Genomic DNA, 21,350 nt, shown 5'->3' on the forward strand with positions numbered 1-21,350 from the left:
GCTTAGTGGGGGTGAATTTTGCATTGTCCAGCCTAAAATGACATAAATTGCAACTTTTTTTCATGTGGCTCTTTCAACCAGGTGCAACCGTGGAAACGCAGGCAGGCAGCATGTCCGCAGCCACGTCTTCGACCTGATGCGAGTGTTGAAAGGTACAGCGTTTCCTATTTCCAGTAGCGTGTTGGTAATTTGGGTAACGGGAATATTACTGTCTAAACCATTTTTTGCCTTCACTAACATACAAGAAAATTTGGTCATCAAGAGACCATGCAATGCCCCTTCCACAGCATTTCCAGTTGATCACGTTGTTTCGGGATGGAAAATGAACTTTGCACATGAAATCAACACAAGAGATAGCAATTCAGAAGACACGCTGACAAACTATGCCAAGACAAGTCAATACTACAATGTATCAAGTCTGTCGGAGTGGCGAGTACAGAGTACAAAGCGGACATAGTAAAACCATGATGGGCAAACAAACAGCGCCACGGACAATTTAACACCCACGAAAACAATCTGATAGCTAGCTCTTTGACAGAGAGCTTTATCTTTCCAAAACACCCACATTATCTGTCAAGACTATATAGTTTATAATACGTAAAGGCAGTATTAGTCCGAATATCCAGCTTATCCAGATCCATAGAAGCCCCTGCCGAGATGCTTCAAGCCTATATATCACGAAATTACAGACAGGTGGTTAGTTGCAGAAACCAATCGAGCAAGACGCCAACGAGAGGAAAAACAGAGTAAAACTAGGTAGCAACAATAGAAGAGAAAGATGCAGACTAGAGCATTTTCATATACTAAAGCTGCCAGGTATAGTTTATTTCCATGGACCAGGTGGCAGCTTGGGGAATCATGTGTGTTTGCACTAATTCAAAACCATCAAATGTTAATAAAGTATAGAATGGACCTAGCTTCCATAAGTATGGATGTTCGAACATTTGGTCAAAAAACAAGGCACATAGTAAAAAGGCCAGCTGACGCACCTTGTTGGCAATGTTGTTGGACAGCCAGTCAAGGCCCTCGTACAACCCCTCTCCAGAGGTAGCACATGTGCTCTGGATGTACCTGAAATGATCATCAAAACATAAGATCAAAGCACATATAGTAAATTGAGTCATTATGGAAAAGGCTATAAAATATACTACTCCCTCCGTTCCAAAATGTAGCGCCTATAGATTTTTGCAATAGTCAAACATTACAAACTTTGACCATATTTATAGAGAAAAATAGGTACATCTAGAATACCAAATGCACATCATTGGATACATCATGAGTTCTATTTTCAGAATGTACATGTTTAGTATTGTAGATGTAGACTGTTTTCTGTATACACTTGGTCAAAGTTGGCAAAGTTTGACTTCTACAAAAATCTATATGCACTACATTGTGGAATGGAGGGAGTATGTTGGATGCTGCCAAATGAGTATTTTACTTGATTGCTTAATTTGTGTAACAATAGTAGTACCACCTCAAGACAATGCTATACACAGATGAAGTGTTTCATGTTTTTGTTCCTTCCCATACATAGAAATGTACTTACACGAAATAGGCATGTTATTGAAGAAACGGAAATCAACCGTAAAAATATGGTGCAACAGTGCACAAACTTTCATTCACCATAGATCAGAAACCATACCAGTGTCGCTGGCGCAGAGAATGCAGGCCAAGCTTGTCAGTGATTTCAGCAGCGTTCATGGCATTAGGAAGATCTTGCTTGTTGGCAAACACCAGCAGCACAGCATCACGCAGCTCATCCTATAACAATAATACAGCATTGCCGTCATTAATAATTGTGTCACTGAAATGATGATAAGAGCTAAACTTCCACAAGGCAGCATCTTAAAACAGTAATATTCCCTTGTCAGAGAGAGACTAGTACATTTACTACTATGATTATTATGCTAAGTATTCCCTCCATAAAGAAATATAAGAGCATTTAGATCACTAAAGTAGTGATCTAAACGTTCTTATATTTCTTCATAGAGGGAGTATAATAGACAAGAGATTACATCCAAGAAGTATCCGACAACCTAGTGAAGGAATCTACAAAACGTAAGCCAATTATGAATTTAAATAGTGGTCTATGTGTTGACATTGCTTTATTCCCCGTGGTGATACCTCATTCAGCATCCGGTGAAGCTCATCTCTTGCCTCAACAACACGCTCTCTGTCATTGCTGTCCACGACAAAAATGAGACCCTGGGTGTTCTGGAAGTAGTGCCTCCACAGGGGCCTGATCTGTATTGAGCAAGTGCATAAAACATTAGATGACAAGCACACAAGGAAAATAGATCACGGCATGAAGATAGAAATATTCAATACAACACGAAGGCATGTTTCAAAATTCCAATTAGAAGATGAAGTTAACAGCAATTCAAAGAAGGCATAGGCATGCACCTCAGTGTAATTTCAATAGTGCAACTGCTATATAAATGACTAAACTAAGGTATATATGTGGCCAAACAATAATTATTGGCCTTCAGGAAATTTGCTTACCTTGTCCTGACCCCCGACATCCCAAACGGTGAAACTAATGTTCTTGTACTCTACAGTTTCGACATTAAACCCTGCAGATTCAAAAACATTCAGATTTCATCAGCATATGTAGACAGTGATGCAAAGTAGCAGAGTAGATCTAGAACATGAACATGGTCAAAATCCTTGATAAAATCAACATTTAAAAAATAAGCACCTGAACACACAGCAACAGCATGAGGTTATCTTTGTTAATAGAAGCATGTCAAGGTCAAACACCAGTCAGAACTCTTAAGGGAGGTTATGCTGCTCATGAGTTGGCCACTTTGGAATGATTCAGCTTTCGCTAGGATTCATGGTTATTAAACATAATTGTTTTCACCCAATATAAGTACCAATCAAAATGACATTAATGAGTGTAATGATTCATCACTATGACAGTGCTGACACACCTTAAATCAGTAATCACTATGACAGTGCTGACACGCCTTAAATCTGTAATCACTATGACAGTGCTGACACACCTGAATCTGTGTGATCACTATGATAGAGCTAACACACCTGGATCTGTGTGATCACTACACAATTACAGTGCATACAGTCTATCCTGCCTTGACTGAACTCCCAAGCTCAATTATCAAACTGAACTTGGTGATATGCAAAACAATTAGCAGACAACTTGCAATCTTAATCATGAATGGTTTGTCTTCAATTAGGCTTCTTTTGGACAACAACTTGCTGCTTTTCAAATATAAAAGTTTTAATGTACATACAAATAACATGGCACGTGAAGTTCATTTACAGAAAGTAGCACATACATAAGCTACCAAAATAAGATACAAATGAGACATATAATCAACTCGAGATCAGCTTCAAGTTATCTTCATTGTCAAAAGCATTAATGCTATTCCTAAGGCAGGCAAGACCATCTTTGCACTAAATTGGTCTCTCAACTTGCTTACCATGGAACACCCATTACATGCACACGGTCCTAAGCTAAAGCTGCCGCAACATATTGAGACTATATTATTTGCTACAAAGTAACAGCAATATAAACAACATGCTGCTAACAGAAAATTAACATAGAACGAGGGCTTACCGATTGTGGGGATGGTGGTGACGATCTCTCCGAGCTTGAGCTTGTAGAGGATGGTGGTCTTACCAGCCGCATCGAGACCGACCATGAGGATCCTCATCTCCTTCTTGGCGAAGAGCCGGCTGAACAGCTTCGTGAACGTGAGCCCCATCTCCGCTCCTGCGCTGAAACCAAACGAAACAAAATTAAGGCGAAAGCTTCAACCCCATAGATCCACACAGACACAGGCTCGTTGTATAAGAATTATTAAGAAAAAAAAAGTTTCCAGAATCGAAGCCACCCAACTAGATCTACGAGATCTGATGCGAGCAGCAGCCAGATCCGCTGCACTGCGCACGAACAGCGCCAAACCGGACCAGATTCGCGACCAACTCGCGCGGGAATCGTGCCGGATTCCCGAGCACCAGCGTGGAAACAAAGCTGAGCCGACCGAAGCCGGTCAAACGCGGCAGATTCCTCAAATCACACCGTCAAAAGACCGACCGCATCTACCGGACACCGACGGGGTGATGATTGAGATCGAACAGCCCCGATCCACCAGAACCAAGCAGACTGAACACGATCACGGCAACAGAAAAATAAGATCACGAATCGGCCGACCTAACCGCCGATCGGATCAGAGGAGGTGCCGCATCGAGCGCGGGGAGGGTCGACGGGGGGAGGAGAGAGATCCGTCGAATGGTGGTTACCGAGATCGCGGCGCCTGCTGTCCTGTGCGCGCGCTGGGCTCGGTGATCTCCTCTTCTCTTCCTTTGCCCTCCTCGCGCCGGGTTCCTCCCTGGTTCGGGATCGGTGGCAGGAGGAGGAGGAGAGAAATGGATGAGAGAGAGGGAGGCCGAGATGGCCGCACGCGAGGAAGTCTATATAGGGAGGTGCTTGGAGGGTCACCGGCAGGTGGGGCCGGATTTCTTCGTGGAAGGCGCATCGAAGGCACGCAGCGTGGGCCAGCTGGTGCGTGGGTCCATCTGTGTGCGGTGCCATTAACTTGGGCGGTAAATGTGGACCGTGTCCATCGAGAATCAGGTTTAGAAAATAGCGGTGATTCAACATTCATTTCTCTTTTGACATTACAGATTTTTCATGTACTGTACTACTACCTCCGTTCCTAAATGTAAGTCCTAGTGGAATCTTTACAAAGAATTATATTTAGGAATCGGAGGGAGTAGGTAGGTATGTGCCTGAGAGTTGTCATGGAGAGCAAATATCTTTTTACAACACAATAACAGGAATAGTACTATGGTTTAGTTATAAAGTACTCCCTCCGTCCGAAAATACTTGTCGGAGAAATGCATAAAAATGGATGTATCTAGAACTAAAATACGTCAGATACATCCATTCCTCCGACAAGTATTTCCGGACGGAGGGAGTAGTACTCCGCCAATAAGGAGTACTCCCTCCGTCCGGAAATACTCGTCAGAAAATAGATAAAAATGAATGTACCTAGAATTAAAATATGTCTAGATACATTCATTTTTTTTGACAAGTATTTTTGGACGGAGGGAGTACAAACTAATATGGCTTGGTTATAAAGTATAAATTTCCTACCATTTTTTTGAGAAAAAATTCCGTTCTATTTATCTTCAATCTTGGTCGTACAACGAACATCAGAAATAATAAAAATTACATCTCGATACATAGATCATCTAGCGACAACTACAAGCACTGAAGCGAGCCGGAGGCACGCCGCCATCATTGTCTCTCCCTTGCTGGAGTCGGGCAAAACTTGTTGTAGTAGACAGTCGGTAAGTCGTCGTGGTAAGGCCTCAAAGGACCAACGCAGCAGAACAGCAACCGCCACCGATGAAGAGTAGCGTGGATCGGAAAGATCCAACCTGAAAACACATTAACATAGACGAACTACGACTAAATCTGAGCAAATCCACCAAGGACAAATCCGTCGGAGACACACCTCCTGTCATTTCTTAAACTAACAAATACTCATCCCTTTGTCTTCTCTCCAAGGAAAGGCGCCTAGGGTTTCTGCCTTCCATCGGCGGCGCCGCCGCCGATTTGCCACGTCTCATGCGGCCTTAGGGCCATGGGTGCGCGATGGATCCTGGCCCTTGCCGACGGGATGGCTCCGTTTCTAGGTGCTTCTTCAAGTTTTGTTAGGGTTTGTGTCCTGCTGAGGAAAACGAGACGGCGGCGGCTTCTTGTCAACTACGAAGGTGTCTGTGACGACTTCGTCAATCTCGAAATGACGTGTCGACTCAGTCTCTCGGGGGTTCTCATAGGGATAGGACGTGTGTGCGCGTTCATAGAGGTGATTATATGTGCATATATATGACACGTGCGTATGTATGAGCATCTGTGTATGTTTTGTGTTAAGAAAAGATTGACTCGATTCATAAATGAAACCGGATAAAAAGATGCACTAGGGCCTGGTGATCGTACGCTTCAGGACGCTCCCGCGAGCGAACAACACTGTTTTGAGCTGGGAAGCTCCCTTGAGCGAATGATGCCTCGGTTTTTTGGAGGGGGTATAGGGTTTTTATTCCATGATCACAGGTTTACAATCGATAGCAACAAGCTTCATAACACAGGTAGGGGTGGTTAAGCTAGCACACAGTGTTATCCCCGCTATGCCAAACGTGCGTCAAGCAATCGGCAACCCTATTTTGTTAATGAGAATTTTTAAGAGAAAAAACCTTATCTTCCATCGAGTGTTTGATCTCGGCAATCAAATAGCCATAATTTGATTTGCCCAAAGACTTGTCTGTAATCTTCGACAAAGAAGTGGAGCAATCAAATGGCTATAAGCTAATTTGTCCAAAGATCTATATGTAATTGCGGAATGGAGCAATGAAATGGTCATAAGTTGATTTATCGAACGATTTGCCAAATCTTGTGCTTGATAACAACATATCTCATGTGAGCAATTGTTCTCTTTGTGATATGGAAGACTCCTGGATGCATTCGTTGCTTCGTTGCAGCATGGCTCGGGGCATATGTGCATTATTTGACCAATATCTGGTGGATGTAATAAGCAACATAGTTGAACCTAAAGCAAAACATTGGTATTCACTTTGATGGATTTGATGTCTCACATCGATTTTGTGACAACTCTAGTAACCCTATGGGCGATATGGTATGCACGCCGGAAGGCCATTCATGAACAGGCCTTTCAAAGCCTTCATGCAGTACACCAATTCATCATGTGATATCCAAAGATTTGGAGGCTTCCAAACCAAAGAAACTGATGAACCATCGGGTGGAGATTATCCAATTGAGGAGAATTTGTTGGACTCCACCATCTAGGTTCACAAAACTCAAGGTGGATAGGGTGTTGTCAAGATCTTCGAACATTGGCTTTTTTGGTGTTGTTTGCAGAGACTCTGAAGGTATATATCTAGGAGCATCCAGCATTAATTGTGAAGATGTGATTGAACCTGCAACACTAGAAGCATTGATGTGTTGTGACGCCCTGGCCTTAGCAAAGGATTTATCTTTGAGCAATATAGTGGTTGCATCATACTACAAAGAAGTGATTAAAGACATCAATCAAGCAACTCGAGGGAAGTATGCAAGTATCATCTGAGAAATCCTCATGACTACAAGGGAGTTCCAATCCTACCCGAGGGACGGGAGTCCAATATCGAGACACATAGCCTTGCCAAGTTCGCTCTAAATCTTTCTGTTGGTAGACATATTTGGCTTAGTCAGACCCGTTATATTCAATGTATCATTATGAACTCTTTGAGTGGTCAATAAAGTGAGCGAATTTGTCCTAAAAAATCATACTAGAGTAATACTGATAAGGTAGTCCGATGGATTGCCGAACCAATACATTCCATTATCGCATGTATCTCAGCCTCCAGAGCATCATTGCAGTAGTAGAGACATTTATATATCCCAAAAATCACGGAGCCCTCATCATCTCCACATATCTTACCAGCCCCCCTGAACCATTCTCTTGACAAAAGGAGCCATTAATAGGCAATGTCATCCTACCAGGAGGGAGTGTCCATGGCTATGACGGTGGCTCTGACAGGCGGCTTCGATTGCTGTTGCTCCACAAACACCGGTGTCAGAGCCGGATCCTGCAGATCCCCCGGTAGTGTATACTAGCTGGGCGACTTGGCTAGATGGTGACAAAAACAAGGATTTACCCAGGTTTAGTCTCTTACGGAGGAGATAATACCCTACTCATGCTGCTCGTATATTGCGTTGGAATGTGTATAAAGTATAGGTAAAGTGCCAAGGGATTGTATGTTGTGTATGTGTTTAATTAACTAGCCCAACATTGGCTTATATAAGATGTCGACAGACTAGGATTACATGAGTCCTAGTCGACATAGTGGAGAGGAGTCCTCCATGGATCTGGCTTTCGTTGTCTTGAATGACAATGACTCCACAGTTTTCTAGTAGAATGCCATGGGCCGCCCAACGTGGTCTAGGGAAGAACCGACATAGAGGTCCTCAAGCAGGCCCACCAAGCCAATAGACGACATGGCGAGGGACCCCTGGGCTATTACACCAGCAGAAGCCCCTAAGGCAGTATTCAAGCTTGGTTGCACCTCAGATAGCTCAGAGTTGTGCATCGTCTTCAGTCCTCCGAGGTTGAAGCCAATTTCCTCCTAATAGTATCAGCTTGCAGTCGACCTCCACTCGTCAGACTACACAAGAAGTGGAAGAGATCACCTAGACCTTGACCTGTTAACGAAGACAGCGGATACGTCTCCAACGTATCTATAATTTTTATTGTTCCATGCTATTATATTATCAATGTTGGATGTTTTATATACACTTTCAATCAATTATATATCATTTTCTGGGACTAACCTATTAACTTAGTGCCTAGTGCCAGTTGTTGTTTTCTTCTTGTTTTTGGTCTCGCAGAATATCAGCACCAAACGGAGTTCAAATGCCACAAAACTTTTTGGAGATTTTTTTGGACAAAAGAGACACTAGAAGCTTCGAGAGAAGACCAGATGATGGCCCGTGGGCCCTGATACGTCACCAACGTATCTATAATTTTTTTATTGTTCCATGTTGTTATCTTATCATTCTTGGATGTTTTATAATCATTTTATAGCAACTTTATATCATTTTTTCGGACTAACCTATTGACATAGTGCCAAGTGCCAGTTGCTGTTTTTTTGCTTGTTTTTTACTTCGCACGAAATCAACACCAAACGGAGTCCAAATGCAGCAAAACTTTTTGGTGATTTTTTCTGGACCAGAAGACACACGATGGGCCAAGAAAGTACCTGAGGGGGGCTCCAAGGGGAGCACAACCCACGAGGGTGCGCCTGGGGGCCCAGGTGCGCCCAGGTGGGTTGTGCCCACCTCGGCCGCCTCCTGCACCACCTCTTTGCTCTATAAATACCCCAATATTCCAGAAACCCTAGGGGAGTCGATGAAAATCAATTTCAGCCGGCGCAAGTTCCAGAACCACCAGATCCAATCTAGATACCATCACGGAGGGGTTCATCATCCTCATTGGTGCCTCTCTGATGATGCATGAGTAGTTCATTGTAGACCTACGGGTCCGTAGTTAGTAGCTAGATGGCTTCCTCTCTCTCTCTCTCTCTCTTAATTCTCAATACAATGGTCTCTTGGAGATCTATTTGATGTAACTCTTTTTTGTGGTGTGTTTGTTGGGATCCGATGAACTTTGAGTTTATGATCAGATCTATGTTTTTATCCATGAAAGTTATTTGAGTCTTTTGATCTCTTATATGCATGATTACTTATAGCCTCGTATTTCTCCTTAGAATCTTTGGTTTAGTTAGGCCAACTAGATCGATTTTTCTTGCCATGGGAAGAGGTGTTTTGTTATGAGTTCAATCTTACGATGCTTGATCCAGTGACAGAAGGGGAACCGACACATATGTATCATTGCTATTAAGGATAACAAGATGGGGTCTATTTCTACATAAATAGATCTTGTATACATCATGTCATCGTTCTTATTGCATTACTTCGTTTTTCCATGAACTTAATACACTAGATGCATGTTGGATAGCGGTCGATGTGTGGAGTAATAGTAGTAGATGCAGGCAGGAGTCGGTCTACTAATCTTGGACGTGATGCCTATATAATGATCATTGCCTCGATATCGTCATGATTATTTGAAGTTCTATCAATTGCCCAACAGTAATTTGTTTATCCATCTTATGCTATTTTTTGTAGAGAAGCCAGTAGTGAAATCTATGGCCCACGGGTCTCTTCTTTATTATATTAGCCTTCGAGATCTATTTTTCTTCGCTTTTATTTTCAGATCTATTAATCCAAAAACACAAAAATACCTTGCTGCAATTTTTATTTATTTATTTTATCTCGATTTCCCGCGAGATCTATTTATCCAATCTACTACTCCCTCCGTCCCAAAATAAGTGTCTTGAGCTTAGCACAAAATTGTACTAGAACTAGTACAAAGTTGAGACACTTATTTTGGGACGGAGGGAGTACAATTTTACCTATCTTTTTACCCGTGAGGGACTGACAACCCCTCTCTTACGTCGGGTTGCAAATATTTGTTCTTTGTGTGCATGAGTTGTTGACGTGGTGTTGCGTGGTTCTCCTACTGGTTCTATAATCTTGGTCTCATCACTGAGGGAAATACATACCGTTATTGTGCTGCATCATCCCTTCCTCTTTGGGAAAATACCGACGTAGTTCAAGCAAACTTCAGGCCCACAAGGCACCAGGGCGCGGGTAGGCGCGCTCTGGTGTGTTGTGGGGCCTACGTGGGTCCGTTTGACCTAAGTCTGCCGCTATAAATTCTCTAAAATCGTGAAACCAACAAAGGGGTCCACAAAATACTTTTTTTGCCGCCGCAAGTTCCAGAAGCATGAGATCCCATTCGGAGGCCTTTTCCAGCACTCTGCCGGAGGGGGATTCGGTCACGGTGGGGGCTCTTGATCATCATCCTTGTTGCCCTCCGATGATGCGTGAGTAGTTTACCACTGACCCATGGGTCCATAGTTAGTAGCTAGATGGCTTCTTCTCTCTATTTGATCTCCAACACAATGTTTTCCTCAATGTTCTTGGAGATATATTCAATGTAATGACTTTTTGCAGTGTGTTTGTTGGGAACCGATGAATTATGAGTTTATGATCAGATCTATCCATGAATATTATTTGAGTTTTTTCTGAACACTTATATGCATGATTGTTATAGCATCATATTTCTTCTCCAATTTATTGGTTTGGTTTGGCCAACTAGATTGATTTATCTTGCCATGGGAAGATTGATTTGTAATGGGTTCGATCTTGCGGTACTCAATCCCAATGACACAAAGGGACATGACACACATGTATTGTTGCTATTAAGGGTAAAAAGATGGGATTTATTTCATATATGAGTCTATCTTATCTACATCATGTCATGTTGCTTAAGGCGTTACTCTATTCTTCTATGAACTTAATACACTAGATGCATGCTGGATAGCGGTCGATGTGTGGAGTAATAGTAGTAGATACAGAATCGTTTCAGTCTTTTTGTCTCAGACGTGACGCCTATATACATGATCATTACCTTGGATATTGTCATAATTATTTGCTTTTCTATCAATTGTCCAGCAGTAATTTGTTTACCCACCTTATGCTAATTTTTTCGAGAGAAGACTCTAATGAAACTATGGACCGAGTCTATCTTTTACCATTAATTAAAACAAAAAATACTTTGCTGTAATTTTTTTATTTTGCATTTTTTTCCGATCTATCTATCAAAAACTATACAATTTAATCTTACTTGTAACAGTCAAGGGATTGACAACCCTTGTTCGCGTTGGGTTGCAAGTATTTGTTGTTTGTGTGCAGCTGTTATTCACCAGTCATTGCTTGGTTCTCCCACTGGATTGATAACCTTGGTTTCGTTACTGAGGGAAATACTTATCTCTACTATACTGCATCATCCTCTCCTCTTCAGGTAAATCCCAACGCAGCTCACAAGTAGCAGGAATAATTTCTGGCGCCCTTGTCGGGGAGGCATCATCAACAACTATCAAGTACCTACGCATAAACTTTTATCTCCTTGCATTTATATTATTTGCTGTTTCCCTCTCATTTTCATCTCCCCCACATCTAAAAAGTTTGGACAAAAATACCAAAAATATTTTCCGCTCGCCTTTTTCTTATTTGCTTCTTTGCTTGCTTATTACCTTGTTTGCCTAGTTGCAATGTCTTCAGAAAATACAAAATTGTGTGATTTTTCCAATACTAATAATAACAATTTTATTAGTACTCTCACTGCTCCTCCTGCCGCTAGTGTGTAGACTTGTGATATTAATGCCGCTTTGCTAAATCTTGTTATGAAAGAACAATGTTCGGGTAGTCCTAATGAAGATGTTGCAAGCCATCTTAACACTTTCGTAGAATTGTGTGACATGCAAAAGAAAATATATGTGGATAATGATATTGTGAAGTAAAAATTATTCCGGTTCTCATTGCGGGATCGTGCAAGATTTTGGTTTTCATATTTGCCACAAAATACATTTATTCTTGGTATAGATGAAAGGATGCTTTTATTACTAGATATTTTCCTCCCACAAAAAGTATTTCCCTTAGAAATCAAATTATGAATTTCAAGCAACTTGAGCATGAACATGTTGCCCAATCTTGGGAAGGATGAAATTAATGATAAGAAATTGCCCTACTCATGGTTTAAATTTGTGGATGATCATACAAAAATTTATGCGGGATTGAACTTTGTTTCTAGAAATCTTTTAGATTCCGCAACGGGTGGTACTTTTATCGGGATTACATTGGGTGAATCCATTGATGTCTACGATTCAACTTTACTCTTGTAGACCCGTGTTGGGCCTCCAAGCGTAGAGTTTTGTAGCACAGTAATTTCCCCTCAAGTGGATGACATAAGGTTTATCAATCCGTGGGAGGCGTAGGATGAAGATGATCTCCCTCAAACAATCCAGCAACCAAATAACAAAGGAGTCTCTCGTGTCCCCAACATACCAAATACAATGGTAAATTGTATAGGTGCACTAGTTCGGTGAAGAGATGGTGATACAAGTGTAGTAAAGATAGTAAGATATTGATTTTTGTAAGAGGAACAATAAAAAATAGCAAGGTAGCAAGTAACAAAAGTGAGCACAAACGGTATTGCAATGCTTGAAAATAAGGCCTAGGGTTCATACTTTCACTAGTGTAATCTCTCAATAGTGCTAACATAATTGGATCATATAACCTGTTGGAAATATGCCCTAGAGGCAATAATAAAATGGTTATTATTATATTTCCTTGTTCATGATAATTGTCTATTGTTCATGCTATAATTGTATTAACCAGAAACCGTGATACATGCGTGAATACATAGACCACAACATGTCCCTAGTGAGCCTCTAGTTGACTAGCTCGTTGATCAACAAATGGTCATGGTTTCTTGACTATGGACATTGGATGTCATTGATAACGGGATCACATCATTAGGAGAATAATGTGATGGACAAGACCCGATCCTAAGCATAGCACAAGATCGTGTAGTTCGTTTGCTAAAGATTTTCTAATGTCAAGTATCATTTCCTTAGACCATGAGATTGTGTAACTCTCGGATACCGTAGGAGTGCTTTGGGTGTACCAAATGTCACAACGTAACTGGGTGACTATAAAGGTGCACTACAGGTATCTCCGAAACTGTCTGTTGGGTTGGCACGAATCGAGACTGGGATTTGTCACTCCGTATGACGGAGAAGTATATCTGGGCCCACTCGGTAATGCATCATCATAATGAGCTCAATGTGACTAAGTGGTTAGTCACGGGATCATGCATTACAGAACAAGTAAAGTGACTTGCCGGTAACGAGATTGAACGAGGTATTGGGATACCGACAATCGAATCTCGGGCAAGTAACGTACTGATTGACAAAGGGAATTGTATACGGGATTGTTTGAATCCTCGACATTGTTGTTCATCCGATGAGATCATCGTGGAACATGTGGAAGCCAACATGGGTATCCAGATCCCGCTGTTGGTTATTGGACAGAGAGCTGTCTCGGTCATGTCTGCATGATTCCCGAACCCGTAGGGTCTACACACTTAAGGTTCGATGACACTAGGGTTATAAGGAAGATTTGTATGTGATTACCGAATGTTGTTCGGAGTCCCGGACGAGACCCCGGACATCACGAGGAGTTCCGGAATGGTCCGAAGGTGAAGATTTATATATGGGAAGTCATCATACGGTCATTGGAAATATTCGGGGGTATACCGGTATTGTACCGGGAGCACCGGAGGGGTTCCGGGGGTCCACCGGGAGGGTCCACCTGCCCGAGAGGGCCTTATGGGCTGTAGGTGGAAGGGAACCAGCCCCTAAGTGGGCTGGGCGCCATCCCCCTTAGGGCCCATGTGCCTAGGGTTGGGGGGAACCCTAAGGGGGGCGCCCCCTTGCTTAGGGGGCAAGCCCCCTCCCCCTTGGCCGCCCCCCTCTAGATCTCATCTAGAGAGGCCGGCCCCCTTCCCCCTTCTCCCTATAAATAGAGGGGTGGAGGGAGGGCTGCAACACCACATCCAAGGCGTAGCCCCTCCCCTCCCCAACACCTCTCCTCCTCCGTGTGAGCTTGGCGAAGCCCTGTCGGAGAGCTGCCACTCCATCACCACCAAGCCATCGTGCTGCTGTTGGAGCCATTTTCATCAACCTCTCCCTCCTCCTTGCTGGATCAAGGCGCGGGAGACGTCACCGGGCTGCACGTGTGTTGAACGCGGAGGTGCCGTTGTTCGGCGCTAAGATGGGAATCCACCGCGATCTGAATCGCTTCGAGTACGACTCCTTCATCCGTGTTCTTGCAACGCTTCCGTCTCGCGATCTTCAAGGGTATGAAGATGCACTCCCCTCTCTCTCGTTGCTAGTTACTCCATAGATTGATCTGTGTGATGCATATAAAATTTTAATTTCTACAACGATCCCTAACAGTGGCATCATGATCTAGGTCTATGCGTAGTTTCTATGCACGAGTAGAACACAAGTTTGTTGTGGGCGTCAATTTTGTCAATTTACTTGCCACTACTAGTCTTATCTTGTTTCGGCGGCATCATGGGATGAAGCGGCCCGGACCGAGCTTACACGTACACTTACGTGAGACAGGTTCCTCCGACTGACATGCACTAGTTGCATAAGGTGGCTAGCGGGTGTCTGTCTCTCCCACTTTAGTCGGATTGGATTCGATGAAAAGGGTCCTTATGAAGGGTAAATAGAAATTGGCATATCACGTTGTGGTTTTTGGCTAGGTAAGAAATGTTCTTGCTACAAACCTATATCAGCCACGTAAAAACTTGCAACAACAATTAGAGGACGTCTAACTTGTTTTTGCAGCATATGCCGTGTGATGTGATATGGCCAAAAAGGATGTGATGAATGAAATATATGTGATGTATGAGATGGATCATGTTCTTGTAATAGGAATCACGACTTGCATGTCGATGAGTATGACAACCGGCAGGAGCCATAGGAGTTGTCTTTATTTATTGTATGACCTGCGTGTCATTGAATAACGCCATGTAATTACTTTACTTTATTGCTAAACCGTTAGCCATAGTAGTAGAAGTAATAGTTGGCGAGACAATTTCATGGAGACACGATGATGGAGATCATGATGATGGAGATCATGGTGTCATGCCGGTAACGATGATGATCATGGCGCCCCGAGGATGGAGATCAAAAGGATAAAAATGATATTGGCCATATCATGTCACTATTTGATTGCATGTGATGTTTATCATGTTTTTGCATCTTATTTGTTTAGAACAACGGTAGCATAAATAAGATGACCCCTCATAAAATTTCAAGAAAGTGTTCCCCCTAACTGTGCGCCGTTGCGAAAGTTCGTTGTTTTGAAGCACCACGTGATGATCGAGTGTGGTAGATTCTAACATTCGCATACAACAGGTGTAAGCCAGATTTACACATGAAAAACACTTAGGTTGACTTGACGAGCCTAGCATGTACATACATGGCCTCGGAACACAAGAGACCGAAAGGTCAAACACGTATAGAAGATACGATCAACATGAAGATGTTCACCAATGATGACTAGTTCGTCCCACGTGATGATCGGACACGGCCTAGTTGACTCGGATCATGGATCACTTAGATGACTAGAGGGATGTCTATCTGAGTGGGAGTTCATTAAATAATTTGATTAGATGAACTTAATTATCATGAACTTAGTCTAAAATATTTGCAATATGTCTTGTAGATCAAATGGCCCACGCTAATGTTGCCCTCAACTTCAACGCGTTCCTAGAGAAAACCAAGCTGAAAGACGATGGTAGCAACTATACGGACTGGGTCCAGCACTTGAGGATCATCCTCATAGCTACCAAGAGAGCTTATGTCCTAGATGCACCGCTAGGTGAAGCACCCGTTTTCCCAGCAAATCAAGACGTTATGAACGCCTGGCAGTCGCGTAGTGATGATTACTCCCTGGTTCAGTGTGGCATGCTTTACAGCTTAGAACCGGGGCTCCAAAAGCGTTTTGAGCAGCACGGAGCATACGAGATGTTCCAAGAGCTGAAAATGGTTTCCAAGCTCATGCCCGGGTCGAGAGATATGAAGTCTCCGACAAGTTCTACAATTGTAAGATGGAGGAGAATAGTTCTGTCAGTGAGCACATACTCAAAATGTCTGGGTTGCACAACTGCTTGTCTCAGCTGGGAGTTAATCTCCCGGATGACGCGGTCATTGACAGAATCCTTCAGTCGCTCCCACCTAGCTACAAGAGCTTTGTGATGAACTACAATATGCAGGGGATGGTGAAAACCATTCCTGAGGTATTTTCAATGCTGAAATCAGCGGAAGTGGAGATCAAAAAGGAACATCAAGTGTTGATGGTCAATAAAACCACTAGTTTCAAGAAAGGCAAGGGTAAAAAGAACTTCAAGAAGGACGGCAAGGGAGTTGCTGCACCCGGTAAGCCAGTTGCCAGGAAGAAGCCAAAGCATGGACCCAAACCTGAGACTGAGTGCTTTTATTGCAAGGGAAACAGTCACTGGAAGCGGAACTGCCCCAAATACTCAGCGGACAAGAAGGCCTGCAACACCAAAGGTATATGTGATATACATGTTATTGATGTGTACCTTACTAGTACTCGTAGTATCTCCTGGGTATTTGATACCGGTGCAGTTGCTCATATTTGTAACTCAAAAACAGGAGCTGCGGAATAAGCGGAGACTGGCGAAGGACGATGTGACGATGTGCGTCGGGAATGGTTCCAAGGTCGATGTGATCGTCGTCGGCATGCTACCTCTACATTTACCTACGAGATTAGTTTTAAACCTCAATAATTGTTATTTAGTGCCAGATCTGAGCATGAACATTGTATCTGGATCTCATTTAATACGAGATGGCTACTCATTTAAATCCGAGAATAATGGTTGTTCTATTTATATGAGAGATATGTTTTATGGTCATGCCCCGCTGGTCAATGGTTTATTCTTAATGAATCTCGAACGTGATGTTACACATATTCATAGTGTGAATACCAAAAGATGTAAGATTGATAATGATAGTCGCACATATCTCTGGCACTGCCGCCTTGGTCACATTGGTGTCAAACGCATGAAGAAGCTCCATGCAGATGGACTTTTGGAGTCTCTTGATTACGAATCATTTGACACGTGCGAACCATGCCTCATGGGCAAAATGACCAAGACTCCGTTCTCCGGAACAATGGAGCGAGCAACCAACTTATTGGAAATCATACATACTGATGTGTGCGGTCCAATGAGCATTGAGGCTCGCGGTGGCTATCGTTATGTTCTCACCCTCACTAATGACTTGAGTAGATATGGGTATGTCTACTTAATGAAACACAAGTCTGAGACCTTTGAAAAGTTCAAGGAATTTCAGAGTGAGGTAGAGAATCAACGCGACAGAAAAATAAAGTTCTTACGATAAGATCGTGGGGGAGAATATTTAAGTCACGAGTTTGGTACGCACTTAAGGAAATGTGGAATTGTTTCACAACTCACGCCGCCTGGAACACCTCAGCGTAACGGTGTGTCCGAACGTCGTAATCGCACTCTATTGGATATGGTGCGGTCTATGATGTCTCTTACCGATTTACCGCTATCATTTTGGGGATACGCTTTAGAGACAACTACATTCACTTTAAATAGGGCACCGTCTAAATCCGTTGAGACGACACCGTATGAATTATGGTTTGGGAAGAAACCTAAGCTGTCGTTTCTAAAAGTTTGGGGATGCGATGCTTATGTCAAGAAACTTCAACCTGAAAAGCTCGAACCCAAGTCGGAAAAATGCGTCTTCATAGGATACCCTAAGGAAACCATTGGGTATACCTTCTACCTCAGATCCGAAGGCAAGATCTTTGTTGCCAAGAACGGGTCCTTTCTGGAGAAAGAGTTTCTCTCGAAAGAAGTAAGTGGGAGGAAAGTAGAACTTGATGAAGTACTACCTCTTGAACCGGAAAGTAGCGCAGCTCAGGAAGATGTTTCTGTGGTGCCTGCACCGACTAGAGAGGAAGTTAATGATGATGATCAAGGTACTTCCGATCAAGTTGCTACTGAACTTCATAGGTCCACAAGGACACGTTCAACACCAGAATGGTATGGCAACCCTGTCCTGGAGATCATGTTGTTAGACAACGGTGAACCTTCGAACTATGAAGAAGCGATGGCGGGCCCAGACTCCAACAAATGGCTTGAAGCCATGCAATCCGAGATAGGATCCATGTATGAAAACAAAGTATGGACTTTGACAGACTTGCCCGATGATCGGCGAGCGATAGAAAATAAATGGATCTTTAAGAAGAAGACGGACGTAGATGGTAATGTTACCATCTATAAAGCTCGACTTGTCGCTAAGGGTTACCGACAAGTTCAAGGGGTTGACTACTATGAGACTTTCTCACCCGTAGCGAAGCTGAAGTTGGTCCGAATCATGTTAGCAATTGCCGCATTCTATGATTATGAGATATGGCAAATGGACGTCAAAACGGCATTCCTTAACGGCTTTCCTTAAGGAAGAATTGTATATGATGCAGCCGGAAGGTTTTGTCGATCCTAAGAATGCTAACAAGGTATGCAAGCTCCAGCGCTCCATCTATGGGCTGGTGCAAGCATCTCGGAGTTGGAACATTCGCTTTGATGAAATGATCAAAGCGTTTGGGTTTATGCAGACTTATGGAGAAGCCTGCGTTTACAAGAAAGTGAGTGGGAGCTCTGTAGCATTTCTCATATTATATGTGGATGACATACTATTGATGGGAAATGATATAGAACTTTTGGACAGCATAAAGGCCTACTTGAATAAGTGTTTTTCAATGAAGGACCTTGGAGAAGCTGCTTACATATTAGGCATCAAGATCTATAGAGATAGATCGAGACACCTCATAGGTCTTTCACAAAGCACATACCTTGATAAGATATTGAAGAAGTTCAATATGGATCAGTCCAAGAAGGGGTTCTTGCCTCTATTGCAAGGTGTGAAATTGAGCTCTGCTCAATGCCCGACCACGGCAGAAGATAGAGAAAAGATGAGTGTCATCCCCTATGCCTCGGCCATAGGGTCTATTATGTATGCCATGCTGTGTACCAGACCTGATGTAAACCTTGCCATAAGTTTGGTAGCAAGGTACCAAAGTAATCCCGGCATGGAACACTGGACAGCGGTCAAGAATATCCCGAAGTACCTGAAAAGGACTAAGGATATGTTTCTCGTTTATGGAGGTGACGAAGAGCTTGTCGTAAAGGGTTACGTCGATGCTAGCTTCGACACAGATCTGGATGACTCCAAGTCACAAACCGGATATGTGTATATTTTGAATGGTGGGGCAGTAAGTTGGTGCAGTAGCAAGCAAAGCATCGTGGCGGGATCTACATGAGAAGCGGAGTACATGGCAGCCTCGGAGGCAGCGCATGAAGCAATCTGCATGAAGGAGTTCATTACCGACCTGGGAGTTATTCCCAATGCGTCGGGGCCGATGACTCTCTTCTGTGACAACACTGGAGCTATTGCCCTTGCCAAGGAGCCCATGTTTCACAAGAAGACCAGGCACATCAAACGTCGCTTCAACTCCATTCGTGAAAATGTTCAAGATGGAGACATAGATATTTGCAAAGTGCATACAGATCTGAATATCGCAGATCCGTTGACTAAACCTCTCCCGCGAGCAAAACATGATCAACACCAGAACTCTATGGGTGTTCAATTCATCACAGTGTAACTAGATTATTAACTCTAGTGCAAGTGGGAGACTATTGGAAATATGCCCTAGAGGCAATAATAAAATGGTTATTATTATATTTCCTTGTTCATGATAATTGTCTATTGTTCATGCTATAATTGTATTAACCGGAAACCGTGATACATGTGTGAATACATAGACCACAACATGTCCCTAGTGAGCCTCTAGTTGACTAGCTCGTTGATCAATAGATGGTCATGCTTTCTTGACTATGGACATTGGATGTCATTGATAACGGGATCACGTCATTAGGAGAATGATGTGATGGACAAGACCCAATCCTAAGCATAGCACAAGATCGTGTAGTTCGTTTGCTAAAGCTTTTCTAATGTCAAGTATCATTTCCTTAGACCATGAGATTGTGTAACTCCTGGATACCGTAGGAGTGCTTTGGGTGTACCAAACGTCACAACATAACTGAGTGACTATAAAGGTGCACTACAGGTATCTCCGAAAGTGTCTATTGGGTTGGCACGAATCGAGACTGGGATTTGTCACCCCGTATGACGGAGAGGTATCTCTGGGCCCACTCGGTAATGCATCATCATAATGAGCTCAATGTGACTAAGTGGTTAGTCACGGGATCATGCATTATAGAACGACTAAAGTGACTTGCCGGTCACGAGATTGAACGAGGTATTGGGATACCGACGATCGAATCTTGGGCAAGTAACGTACCGATTGACAAAGGGAATTGTATACGGGATTGTTTGAATCCTCGACATCGTGGTTCATCCGATGATATCATCATGGAACATGTGGGAGCCAACATGGGTATCCAGATCCCGTTGTTGGTTATTGGCCAGAGAGATGTCTCGATCATGTCTGCATGATTCGCGAACCCGTAGGGTCAACACACTTAAGGTTCGATGACGCTAGGGTTATAAGGAATATTTGTATGTGATTACCGAATGTTGTTGGGAGTCCTAGATGAGATCCCGGATGTCACGAGGAGTTCCGAAATGGTCCGGAGGTGCAGATTTATATATGGGAAGTCATCATACAGTCACCGAAAATATTCGGGGTATACCAGTATTGTACCGGGACCACCGGAGGGGTTCCGGGGGTCCACCGGGAGGGTCCACCTGCCCCGGAGGGCCTTATGGGCTGTAAGTGGAAGGGAACCAGCCCCTAAGTGGGCTGGGCACCATCCCCCTTAGGGCCCATGCGCCTAGGGTTGGGGGGCCTAAGGGGGGCGCCCCCCTTGCTTGGGGGGCAAGCCCCCTCCCCCTTGGCCGCCGCCCCCCTCTAGATCTCATCTAGAGGGCCGACCCCCTTCCCCCTTCTCCCTATAAATAGAGGGGTGGAGGGAGGGATGCAGCACCACATCCAAGGCGCAGCCCCTCCCCTCCCCAACACCTCTCCTCCTCCGCATGTGCTTGGCGAAGCCTTGCCAAAGAACTACCACTCCATCACCACCACGCCGTCGTGCTGTTGTTGGAGCCATCTTCCTCAACCTCTCCCTCCTCCTTGCTGGATCAAGGCATGGGAGACGTCACCGGGCTGCACCTATGTTGAACGCGGAGGTGCCGTTGTTCGGTGCTAAGATTGGAATCCATCGCGATCTGAATCGCTTCGAGTACGACTCCTTCATCAGTGTTCTTGC

The 21,350-nt window shown here is 43.6% G+C and overlaps 1 protein-coding gene across 2 annotated transcripts; it reads right to left on the reverse strand.

Annotated features, from left to right (window-relative positions):
- Nucleotides 1-360: 360 nt before the first annotated feature.
- Nucleotides 361-4,527, reverse strand: LOC123137493 (ADP-ribosylation factor 2). 2 transcript variants are annotated; one of them, XM_044557277.1, is made up of 7 exons: nt 4,267-4,527; nt 3,581-3,741; nt 2,503-2,573; nt 2,125-2,244; nt 1,643-1,761; nt 990-1,071; nt 361-668 (listed from the first exon to the last, which is right to left on the reverse strand). In XM_044557277.1, exons 1-7 carry the CDS (start codon nt 4,500-4,502, stop codon nt 663-665), a joined length of 795 nt encoding a protein of 264 aa, XP_044413212.1. In that variant the 5' UTR covers nt 4,503-4,527; the 3' UTR covers nt 361-662. The 2 variants fall into 2 exon arrangements, with proteins under 2 accessions (XP_044413212.1, XP_044413220.1); XM_044557285.1 differs by having other exon boundaries at nt 3,581-3,736; nt 4,267-4,448.
- Nucleotides 4,528-21,350: the final 16,823 nt, after the last annotated feature.

This window comes from Triticum aestivum, chromosome 1B, assembly GCF_018294505.1.
Source record: "Triticum aestivum cultivar Chinese Spring chromosome 1B, IWGSC CS RefSeq v2.1, whole genome shotgun sequence".
In the NCBI taxonomy this organism is placed as follows: Eukaryota; Viridiplantae; Streptophyta; class Magnoliopsida; order Poales; family Poaceae; genus Triticum; species Triticum aestivum.

Bases quoted from the DNA above. Each gene is read 5' to 3' on its own strand.
- LOC123137493 (XM_044557277.1), bottom strand. From the start codon at position 4,502: ATGCGCCTTCCACGAAGAAATCCGGCCCCACCTGCCGGTGACCCTCCA. The intron at 3,742-4,266 runs GTAACCACCATT...GTTTGGTTTCAG, and splicing joins CAGCAGGCGCCGCGATCTCG to CGCAGGAGCGGAGATGGGGC. The intron at 1,762-2,124 runs GTATCACCACGG...TTATTGTTATAG, and splicing joins TTCACCGGATGCTGAATGAG to GATGAGCTGCGTGATGCTGT.